General features: G+C 50.2%; 1 protein-coding gene across 1 annotated transcript; it reads left to right on the plus strand.

Moving 5' to 3' along the window:
• The first annotated feature begins 1,497 nt into the window (after positions 1-1,497).
• Positions 1,498-10,173, plus strand: LOC114071208 (amiloride-sensitive sodium channel subunit alpha-like). The gene is made up of 12 exons (XM_027908959.1): positions 1,498-1,814; positions 2,639-2,885; positions 4,223-4,416; positions 4,550-4,653; positions 5,171-5,334; positions 6,082-6,180; positions 6,400-6,517; positions 7,213-7,291; positions 7,849-7,906; positions 8,706-8,761; positions 9,050-9,125; positions 9,385-10,173. The coding sequence occupies exons 1-12, from the start codon at positions 1,498-1,500 to the stop codon at positions 9,793-9,795; spliced, it is 1,923 nt and encodes a 640-aa protein (XP_027764760.1). The 3' UTR covers positions 9,796-10,173.
• The last annotated feature ends 1,723 nt before the right edge of the window (positions 10,174-11,896 follow it).

The following is an 11,896-nucleotide window of genomic DNA, read 5'->3' on the forward strand; positions in this document are numbered from 1 at the left end:
GGCTGGATTTATTTTTAGATTCAAAATTACACATCAAAAAAAAAGGTGTTTGATAGATTCTTTTAGCATTCACTTCTGGTTACTGTGGCCTTTTATTCTGCTTTTTCTCGTTAGAGCAAGGCTGAGTAGGGGGATGGATGAGGAGCCTGAGCTTTCATTTCATCTCAACAATTCTTTTGCCCTCCTTGTCTTCAGCCTCTGCTCCTGTGTCTGGAAGGTTTTTATTTGGAGCTAAGGTTGGACCAAAGTGTTGTCCTCAGTAAACTTTTGTTAATAGCATAATAGGCAGGTGATTCACAGAGTGCTGTAATGTTGGAAACTCACACCTTGCAGGACCTGGTGTCGTGTTCAGCCCTTGGAATTCTGTCAGCAGCAGCCCAGTGTCCCAAACTGGCCCCAGAACTCCTGGAGGTGCCCTCAGACTAAAACCTGGGAGCAGAAATAACGTTCAACGTGAAGGCTGAAACTCTCTGGAGTAGCACAGGAGATGTTTTACTTACTGGGACAAAGGAAAGGTGGACTTGGATTTCTAGTTCTGCCGCTCTTCTTAAGTGATTTTTCCATTTCTGTGCTTCCTTTTCCCTCCTGTAAAATAGAGAGGAGATTTTTAGATGCCTGGAAGAAGCTACTTATGAAAGATAAATGGCAAAATAGCTGCTAGCAGCAGTAATTAATATTTTGGTGGTGTTCAGAAACAACCCCAGAGCATTTTATTTCCAGTAATATCTACCATGCTTTGCCCACATCCTAACTTGGTTCATCCCCTCTGTGGTTTCAGCTGAGGTGATGTTTTTCTCCACTTTCTTTCCGAAAAGTAGCTGATTCTGCTCACCTGAACTCCGAAACAGCGGCTCTGTTTCACCTTGGAAGAGATTCCAGGGGGGGGCAGAAACAAATCCTGGTTATTCTGCAGGATGATGTGATCACACAGCAAAAAAAAAAAAAAAAAAAGAGAGAGCCAGGTTCTGATTTGCCTCTTTCATTCATCTGAAAAGTGGGTTTATCCCAATTCTTTGCTGTGAGGGTGAAGCCACGTCGCTGGTTCAGAGCCAGCCTGGTGTCAGCCCCAATATCCCACTGGCAGCGGTGAACTGCAGATCTGTGTGAGCACACAGCCAGATGACACCCCAGAATTAAATATTGGTTCTTGGAAAGAAGAAAACAACCCACCCCTGTGGCTGCAGACTCCTGAGCAGGGTGTGCATTAGTCACGTTGGCTTTGGGTGCCCACACTGGCAGAGAAGTCATTTGTCAGTGCGGTCAAACACCTCAATTTCTTCGTCAGCAGCACACAGAGGGCTTGACCTCTTTGCTGCTTCCTGGTGTGTCCACGCTCTGGAAAGGCAGAGGAGTCTCTGCTCGTGCTTTTTTTCCAAGGAAAAAATCCCCGGGGCCTGTTTGGAGGAACCCACGGGCGGGTTGTGGTGGTCGTTCTAAAATTAATTTTTTTTTTCTTTTTTTTTTGGGTGTCTCCTTTCACAGCAAGACACGTAGAGGATGGAGCAGGGAGAGGCGAGGGCAGAAGGGAAGGAGGAAGGTCTGATCGAGTTCTACGACTCCTTCAAGGACATGTTCGAGTTCTTCTGCAAGAACACGACCATCCACGGCACCATCCGCCTCGTGTGCTCCGGCAGCAACAGGATGAAGACGGCCTTCTGGACCCTGCTGCTCCTGGCCAGCTTTGGGATGCTCTACTGGCAGTTTGCTCTCATGTTCAGCCAGTACTGGGCCTACCCCGTGGTCCTGACCATGTCCATGCACTCCGAGCCCAAGATGTTCCCAGCCATCACCATCTGCAACCTGGATCCCTACAGGTATCCTGGCATTTCTCAGGAAGGGTCAGGGACCTCCAAGGAGGTCCAAGAGGGAGGTCTCTGCCTCAGGGAGGTGGAAAGGGACTGTCTTGTTATTCCCAAACTGGTTTTAGGGGGATAAGATCTTGTCGGGAGTTGTGCAAGAGTCGGATAAGATCTTGTTGGGAATTGTGTAGCAGTTAATTCCATGCACTGAGTCAGGAGAGAGGGAACTCTGCCCGTGGTGTGAGTTGCTGGCTGATGTTGTGCTCTGATAAAAACAGCCTTTCCCTGAAAAAAAAAAACGTGGCTGCTGTGCATGTTCCTTCCTAACTAAACTCCTGATGTCTGGAATAACCTGGGTCAAAGCTGATTCTCCTGATTTTTTACTCCACAGAAATGGTGTAAGATGGAAATAAGAGAGTAAATAAGGCAAAAGTGCAGCTTGTGTGGAAGTCTGTGTGGCTCTGCTTGTCAGACAAGGCTCACACAGCAGTGGCCAAATTATCACCAGGCTTCATATTACACAGTGAAGGAATTATGTAATTTCCTTGGAATAATTAGCTAGTTGGCTGACAGGAAGGCCAGTTTGTGCAGCCCTGCACAGCTACATGTTCTGAGCTTTGCAGTGGAGGAGCCAACAACTGGAAATTCAGCTCCTGGAGCTCCTGATAAATTCATTTATCGGTGTGCTGGGCACAGGCACCATAACTGCTGGATATTCCCACCCACACATCAAGCTCTGCAGGGGACCAGAACAGCCATGAGAGCACATAAAATGCAGTGCTTCTGTCTCAGAGAAGTTGTGAGTGCCCACCAACAGCTGATCACTGTGCTCCTGGCAGATTCGAGCTGGTCAGCGAGCACTTGGTGCAGCTGGACCGCATGGCAGAGGAATCCATCACCTTCCTGTACGGCATCAACACCTCAGCCAGGCTGTTCCACATGAACGATGGCAACATCCACGTCAAGGACTTGCCCAGCATGGGCAACCTCAGCAGGTCGAGCTTCAAGCTGAGCCAAAACTTCTCCCTCCTGAGGACGACCGACCTGAGGTCGGGGAAGAAACATTCCAGCGTGGGCTTCAGGCTGGTGAGTGGGTCCTCCTGGAGGCTTTCCCCTGGCTCCACACACACACTGCAAGGACTTGCTGCTCCCCCAGGGGCAGGGGGAGTCCCCCAGCAGGGCAGGATGGGGGCCCACCTCCCCCAAAAAAACGGGGCAAAACAAGAGGGGAAAACTCACAGTGGGCATCCAGGTCCAAGCAAGAGTCCAGCTCAGCTGGGAAGTTCCTGGTGATGAGGCAAGTTTGAGCTCAGGATGTGAAATTAGGCATCAACAGGATCCACGGTGGGGCAGGAGCCCAGCAAAGCCCTGCACCACAACCCAAGAGAGGATAAGTGGAGCCAGGGGCAGAGGGGGTGGGTGGAAGCCCCAGGGGAAGCTTTTCAAGGCCATTAAAGATCTCACAAGGCACATTAAAAAGGAAAAAAAAAAAAAAAAGAGGGGAAAAGTTCCTGTCCATCAGTTTATGCTGATGGTGGGGGTTGCTGTGGAGTACAAACAACAGCAACATCAGTGAACTGCCCCAGCCCAGCTTGTGAAGTCCTTCTGGCAGTGCCAGGTTCCTCAGGGAATGGTGGGAACAGGCTGTGGGAATCACTGCACCCCTTTGTAAAATGGAGATTCAGCAGCTGACCCCAGGAATAACAGAGCAACAGCAGGCAGCATCCCTCAGTTCCAAGTGCTGTGCTGCTGGAAATGCTGCAGATGAAACAAAATATGCCAGTTAGCAGATCAAGACGGTGGATTCAGTAAGTGTGTGTCTGTGGCTTTGGAAGAAAATGCAAATCCTTCAGATTCTTCCTATCAAAAACCTGGATGATCCAGGAATAGAAGCTTGGATTGATGTGGCTGGGAAGAGCAGCAGTTTTTGGCCTGATTATCATCATCCTGCCCTGTCCTGGAGTGCTGCACCAGGCAAACTTTCACCAGAACCTGTGGGTGTTCACCTGTCTGGGGCCTGAGTAAGAGCAGAGAAAGTGTCCCAGGGCTCTGTTCATGATTCATGGGCTGTAGGGAATTCCCACCAGGCCTGTCATCCCTTCTCCTGAGGTTCTGGAGTTCATTTGGCTGCTCCCTCCTCCTGCCTCTTCCCCCTGCCCTCGTTGCCCTGAGCTCAGCTGATGCAGCTCCAGGCAGAGAAGCTGCTCCCACTCCCAAGGTGCTTCCAGAGGTTCCTCCCAACCTCAGCCGTCCTATGGGAACTAAAATCACCACAGGCTTCACCCTCTGAGAACAAAACCAAACAGTTTTCCCTTATCCCTGTATCCAGGATTGCCTCTTTGGGATCTCTGCCACCCTCGGGGTGTCGTGTCCTGGCTGTGCTGATTGTTCCCTCCCCTTTCTCCCTTTCCTTTTCCCCCCAGTGCAATGCCACGGGTGGAAATTGCTTCTACAAGACCTATTCCTCGGGGATGGATGCCATTCTGGAGTGGTACAGGTTTCACTACATGAACATCATGTCCCAGCTGCCGGTGATAATCAACATTTCCGACCACGAGGAGCAAATAGAAGACATGGTCTACTCCTGCCAGTACGATGGGGAGCCCTGCAGGCCCAGGTGGGATTTCCCTTCCCACATTCCCTCCTGTCCCTGCACACACACACAGAGGCAAAACCCATCCCACACGCTGGTAAAGGTGCTGCCACACTGATAATTAATCAAACCCCATCAACATCTCTCTTGGTTTCAGTGACTACGTCCACTTTCACCACCCGGTCTTTGGGAGCTGCTACACTTTTAACAGCAAGGGAACAGACCCTTTTTGGACAGCTACAAAACCAGGAATTCCTTATGGTATGTTGTTTGGGTGGGGGAAAAGAGCTGCTAGTTAATATAATTTGGCTGTGGATTAATATATGTTCCATTGTGATATATTTAGCCCTCTCTTCTAGTCTTGGTGGCACAAATTCTGTGCTTGCTTCACCAGCCACCTGTGTGAGAAGCCATATCAGCCATAACTTAGAGCAAGCAGAATGTTATTTTTGTTTTCAAACAGGGCGTCATTACAGTCATTATTGCAGTATATGATGATGTTATTCTGGTATTTTATGGTATTATGGCAGGATTTTATGGTGTTATGGCAGTATTTTATGGTGTTATTGCAGTATTTTACGGTATTACTGCAATATTTTGTGGAATTATGGCAGTTTTGGGAACAGACTGGAGCAATTGCTGTCCCTGCCCAGCTCTCCAAGGACAAAGAATGGCTCTTCTGCCAGCTAAGACAGCACTTTAATCCGTGCTGAGAGTTGCAGGTGTGCTGGTGCTGTTGTTTGGGCTCAGAGCAGGTTGTTTTGTGCTTGCTTTGCAGGCCTTTCCCTGATCCTGAGGGCGGAGCAGAAGGATCACATCCCCCTCCTGTCCACGGTGGCGGGCGTGAAGGTGATGATCCACAACCACAACCAGACCCCCTTCCTGGAGCACGAGGGCTTTGACATCAGGCCAGGCATTGCCACCACCATTGGCATCCAGCAGGTTGGTCACTGGCTCCAGGGCTTTGTTCCTCCTCCTTTTTTTTTTTTTTTTTTTTTGCAGAGCTGTGAGGAGCTGGCACCCACTGACCCACTCCTGTCCACTCCTTGCCTTGGTGGATATTCATTCACACAAACCCCTTTTCTCTCTTTGCTGTGCTCAGGCTCCCGTGGGTAAAACCAACATTATTCCAAATGTGGCCTTTTTTTTGTCCTCGAAATGGGGCCTGATTTGTTTTACACCGAGATTTTTGCACCTCTTAAATCTCCTTGCACCAGGAAAATGAGATTATATTGGGATGGGAACTTCCAGGAGTGATTTGGTTATTTGGACAGGATGAGTTGCTGCTTATCAGCTGAACCACAGTGACTAAATACCAAATCAAGGGGTTTAGGGTGGATCTCAGGGAAAGGTTCTTCCCCCAGAGGGTGGTTGGCACTGAACAGGCTCGCCAGGGCAGTGGGCACAGCCCCGAGGCTGCCAGAGCTCCAGGAGGGTTTGGACAAGGCTCTGAGGGACAGGGTGGGATTGTTGGGGTGTCCTGGGCAGGGCCAGGGATTGGACTGATGATCCTTGTGGATCCCACTCTCCACCTCTGCCCTGATACTTCATATTTATCCTCAAGGTGTAGCTCAGCTGCTCTTCTGCATCACTGGACGTCCCGTGCTGTCCTGCTCCTCGCAGTGAGGTTTGGATGTTGATGGCTGCGCCCAATTAACCCCTGCTAATCGCTCTTTTGTGTGTCCACAGGATGAGGTGAATCGCCTGGGTGGCAATTATGGGAAATGCACGACTAATGGGGATGATGTGGATGTGAAGCTGCTGTACAACAACTCCTACACCCTGCAGGTACTGGCTGAGCCCCGGGGGCACAACAAAAAAGAGAGCTGGGAAGATTCTGTCTCCCAGAACGTCAAATCAAGGGAATGAGAAGTGAAACCTTTCACATCGTGGTGTCTTTTTTGCAGTCACAAAACCTGTGTCTTGTCCCCTGGGAGCTGCACCCTCCACACGGGGAGGGTGAATCCCTGGGTTACACCATCTCTTTTCGCCTTCTTCATTTTCCAGGCTTGTTTGCATTCCTGCTTCCAGCACATCATGGTCCAGAAATGTGGCTGTGGCTACTACTACTACCCCCTGCCCCCCGGGGCTGAGTACTGTGACTACAACAAGCAGCCTGCCTGGGGTAAGAGCCAAGGACTGCTGGTTTGTCCCCCCTCTGGAGAAGGGAACACTCTCCTGCAGTTCTCACTGGGTTTGAGACTCCTTGGATCACTCCTGCTTGGGATAATCTCCTCCCATGGAATCACAGAGGGGGCCCACAAAGGAGTATCCAGTCCAGCTGCTGGCCCTGCACAGCACACCCCAAAAATCCCACCACGTGCCTGAGAGCGTTGTCCAAGTGCTCCCTGAATCCAGTGGTGGACAGACACCTGTCTGTGTTATTCATGGATACCAAACTGGGGATAAAAACTCCTTATTAAGGACATTGATGTGAGGTCAAACTCTTTCATCTGCTCCACACTGGTGGCTGTGCTGATGTGAGAAGCAGGTGAATTAAATCCTTCCCTGGGAGGGTGGGCAGGCCCCGGCAGGGGTTGTGCTGTGGCTGCCCCATCCCTGAGATTGTCCAAGGCCAGGCTGGAGCAGCCTGGGCTGGCGGAAGGTGTCCCTGGGTGGAACTGGATGATCTTTAAAGGTCCCTCCCGACCCAAACCTTCTGTGATTCCGTGATTCTGAGACAGAGCTTTGAATGAACCCTCCTGGTTTCCTGGTCCCCCCCCCCCCTTCAGCAGATCCTCACAGGGGGTGAACCTCCTCTGGAATCATCCCAGAGGGAGAGGAGGGGTCTGAGTGTGTTCCTTCCATTCCTTTCCCCAGGGCACTGCTTTTACCAGCTCTACAACAGGCTCAGAAATCACCACCTGAACTGCTTCGAGCAGTGCCCCAAACCCTGCAGGTGAGTCCCAAAACCAGAGCTCAGAAATGCCAGCTTGGAGTGGATTTTTCTGAACCTGAGAGAGGTTTCAGTGGGAGGTTTGAGCCCAAGTAGCTGGGAAAGGGGAAAAGATGGCATTAGACAAATTAATTAAATTAACTTTGTATGTCCAGGACAGCAAGGAGGGGAAATAGTTTTAATCATATTGCAATGTTTTATTAAGCCCAAACCAAGGTATTTTGTGTCATTTCTCAACCTTTAGCGCTTTATTTTCACCTTTTTTTATTGTGGGTCCATTTCAAAATGGAAAGACCTGTTTTAAAGCAAAACACCAAATATTTTCATTTTGAATGTATCAAAATACCAGGATTTTGAAACCATTCAAGTTTTCCTCCTGACCCTGAACAGTTTTTTCAGGCAGCCTCTGGTTTTAATTTTCTAAGCTGGCTTAGAAAGCTTTTCCCAAGGACCTCAAGAGCTTTCCCAGGAGCTTCTTCTTTGGGCAGGAGTTGGGATTGTTAAACTCCTTCGTGGCAGGAGTCACTGTGATCATAATCTCCTTTTTTTATCTTCCCCAGGGAAAACCTGTACAAGGTGTCTGCTGGGACAGCAAAATGGCCATCAGCAAAGTCTCAGGTACTGCTTAGCCCCTGTGAGTTTTGGGGGGGATTCTGCCCTAATTGTGGCTGTTGAACGGTAAAAATTAAGGGTAAAAACAACGACTTGGGTGGCAGCAAACAGAGCAGACTGGTCCAAAATCTGAGAATGACCTCGTAGTTAAATAAAATACTATAATCCCAGAGTGGTTTGGGTTGGAAGGGGACCTTAAAGATCACTTGTTTCCACCCCCTGCCATGGGAAGGGGCACCTTCCACCAGCCCAGGGTGCTCCAAGCTGCCAGACTGCGCTGCTGGAGAGGCTCAGCCGATCCCTGATCCATCCCAAACTTCCCTGTGGCCTTAAGCAACCTCCCTGCCTCGCTTCCCACCTCCAAAGTGGGGTTAATGACTCTGCTGCCAGTGGGAGTTGTGGGGTGCCAGCTCAGCCCTGGTGCTGTTTGTGGGGTGCTGCAGAGGCTCCGTGACTCAGCAGGTGAGTGTTTCTCCTGTTCTGATGGTAAATGGCCAGGTCACTAATTGCTGTAGGTGATAATGGAGATGTAAACACAACCAGTGCACTTTAAAAGAGGAAATTATCTGCTGGGGTTGCCGTCAAAGGCAGAATGTTTTGCACACCTAAAACATCAATGTTTATTTCCTTGATATTCTGGCAAATGTGGGCAGCGCTTGATAGCCATCACTGCATGTTATAAATCAGCCAATTACAGCATTTTTTTTGGTAATTTGCAATAGCCATTTGATTGCTAAAAATCTGCAGGGAAAGCAGAGGAAAGCTCCATAGGCAGGATTGGCACTAACAGCCCTCTTTGCTGCAGGACTGGGTCCGCCAGGCTCTGAGGCACCAGAACGGATATAACTCCACCAGCAACAGGTCAGTCCCTGTTCAAACTCGGGATTGATTCTTCATCCTAACAGAATTTGTAGGTGTTAAGGCTGGGAAGGGAGGACCAGAGTAAAAATGTGAAATTGGGTCACCCAGTGAACCTCCAGTCTCTCCTCACAGCACTGTGAGGTGTTGACTCCCGTGAGCTTTTTCTCATGTTGAACGCCCTCAGGAAGGTTTGTGGGTGTGGGAACACCTTTGTTGCCTAGGAATCAGCAAGTAAAACCAGCCAGGTGATGTCCCACCATCCCTAACTGCTCCCTCTCTCCCGTCCAGGAAGGACATTGCCAAGGTGACCATCTTCTACCAGCAGCTCAACTACCAGTCTGTGAACGAGTCTCCTCTGCTCTCAGTAGGTTCCACCACATCAGCTCCAAGCACTGTGCCCTGTCATTAGTTCTGGGGTGTTAGGATGGCTGGAGGGAGGGTTATTCACAGCTGCCAGCGTGGGAATATTCTCCTAAGGGAAGAGACTTGGAGTTTTCCCATTTTACACCTGATTCCCTCCCCGGATGGCAGCAGCAAACTGAGCTGCTGGAAACGGGCGGTGATTTCCTGTTCCCAGAGCTCTGCTGTGTCTGACAAACACAACCCTCTGCCTCTTTCCGCAGGAGAACCTGCTGCTGTCCAGCATGGGGAGCCAGTGGAGCCTCTGGTTTGGCTCCTCGGTGTTGTCTGTGGTTGAAATGTTTGAGCTGCTCATCGACACGCTCGTCCTGTCTCTCCTCTTCTGCTACCAAAGGCTCTCCAAGAAGACACTGAGAGTGGCTCATTCTGCCACTGTCCCCAGCGTGAGCCTGGCCCTGGAGAACTACAGAGCTGTGCAGGAGGAGGCTGGAGAAGGGGAGGATTCTGCTCAGACTCCCCGCTCTGGAGTGGCTGTTGCCAGGCACAGCAGTGGGGACCTGCCCCTTCACCCCCTCCCCAGCAAGGTGGGAACGCCTGAGAGTTGCCCCGAGGTGGTGCTGGATGGGTTTAGGGACACAAGGGACAGCAATTTGGGAGGGGAACCGAAGAGCTGAGGGGGTGTCTGTGCGCAGGGAGAAGTGGCAGACTGGGAACTCCTCTGATGCTGCCAAATAGAGACCTCCTGGATCCTGTGAGCACCTCCAGAGCACCCTGAGCCTGGGAATCCTCCTCCAGCTGCTGCAGGTTCCCTGCTAACCCATCCACGTGTCCTGGATCCAGGGTTGTTGGATCCTAAGGAGTGTCTAGAGAGGGCAGAGCTGCACTTCTGCTCTTGGGGGCAGTTCCTGGAGTTTTCCCTCGTAAAATCCTGTTCACAGCTCTTGATTTCTAAACCCTTGGGAGGGAACCAGCCCGTGGCTTCAGACAGGCCCATCTACATTTCACAGACGTGCTCTCCAGCCTGGCTGCTCGTGGCAGGAATTCCAGTGGAGGCCAAGGATTGTGTGGGTTGGGGTCCCTTCCAACCCACACCATTCCATGACTGATTCACATCCAGGGTTGCCACGAGGATGGCAGAGCTTGCAACAGGCTCTGATTCCAGCTTGGCTTCCCAGACTCTTGTCCTGAGCCCGTTCCTGTTGCATTTTGAGGCCAAGGCACAGGATGCTGCTGCTGAGATGCTTTCAGACCTACCCCAGATTATTTCAGATGAGACTGACCCTCCCTCAGAGGGAAAGGAAGAGAAGAAATGGGGTTGATACCTTTTTTTTTTAGGTGAAAAAGCATCTGATTCCTGTAGAAGATGAAACAATGCTGCGTTTTTGTTGCAGTCCATTTATAAACAGAGATGGTTTAATGTTAATATTTGACAGTAACTTATATGTACATAAAAGAACACATTTATTTTTGATGCTGACATTTGCACAGGAGCATTTTACTCTCTTATAACCTCATTTGTGACTTTCTGCAGAAAATGAGAGTTAACAAGAAATCCACGAGCTTTGTTTTTTTAACTTTTTTTTAATAATAAAATGCTCTGAATGCAGCCTGTGACTGGGGGTAGTAGTTTGACTTTGTTTTGCCTTCAACTGATATTCGGGGTTATTGTTGTCTAATTGCTGTTTTCTAAGTGTTGGCTCTGGAAACATCTTCTTCAAATGGTCCAGGAGCTTAAATTTCCAAGGCCAAATCAAGTTTTGCTTCCACACAGGGAGGTGGGATCCTCCCAGCCCCTCAGGTTTGCTGCTGGCACCACTGGAAGCCAAGCCCCAACACGGTTTTTTGAAAGCCTCAGTTTTGCTTGATTTGGCTTTAACACCTGTCTCAAGGCACTAGAAAAATCACTGCACCTTGTAATTTGATTTCCAGGAGGAGCCAAGTTTGGGGGTGGGGGGGAAGGTCCCAAATCCTCTGTCCAAAAGGTCCCAGCAGGACCAGAGATCAAGTGGTGACGTCTCGTGGTCAGATTTGGCACAGGAGGGATGTGGCAACACAGGACAGGGGTGGGGCAAATCTGCTTCCCACCTGCTGGTGCCACCTTTAGTAGAATCAGATGGTTTCCTGTGGGAGCCCTGGAACAGATATCCAGTGTGGAGTTAGATCAGCTCACTCTTCGCTGAGGGTGGGGACCAATTTTCAGCTTAGCAGGTCCCTCTTTATTACAGAACATCCCTCAGCCTGCTGCAAGTTGGGAAATCACCCCCCAAATTGTGCAGGAGGGTCATCCCTTGGCGCCTGTGATGTCAGCACTGAAATATCTGCCCTGTGTGGGGTTTTCCAACGTGGAGCAGAAACTGAGGCCCAAAAGGGGGTCACTTGTGCTCTGAATCACCCAGCAGTGAATAAATCCAGTCCCAGCTCCCTTCTCCAGTGCCAGGCTGGTCTCTGCTGGCCCCCAGCACCTTCCAGAGCTTGTTGGAGCAGGAACATCATCATCCCACCAGTTGTGGAGCAGAACAACCTGCTGAAGGGCACCAGCAGATAATAACAGCTCTGAGATGAAAGCACAGAGTTCAGGTGTCCCAGCAGCGCTGCCAGGATGAATCTCCCCGTGCAGGAATGGCTTTTTATGCTGCAATTCTCGGGGTAATTAGGCACCAACATCCCATTAGTGACATCTTTGCTTCTACATCTGCTTGCTGGACTGTTTGTGAGGCAACTTTGGAGCTGCTGAGCTCATTTTCCCCCCCCCGGGGTGAACCCACAGTAGCCCCA

Source organism: Empidonax traillii, unplaced genomic scaffold, assembly GCF_003031625.1.
Source record: "Empidonax traillii isolate 1590-97213 ecotype Southwest subspecies unplaced genomic scaffold, ASM303162v1 scaffold1895:size51914, whole genome shotgun sequence".
Lineage (NCBI taxonomy): Eukaryota > Metazoa > Chordata > Aves > Passeriformes > Tyrannidae > Empidonax > Empidonax traillii.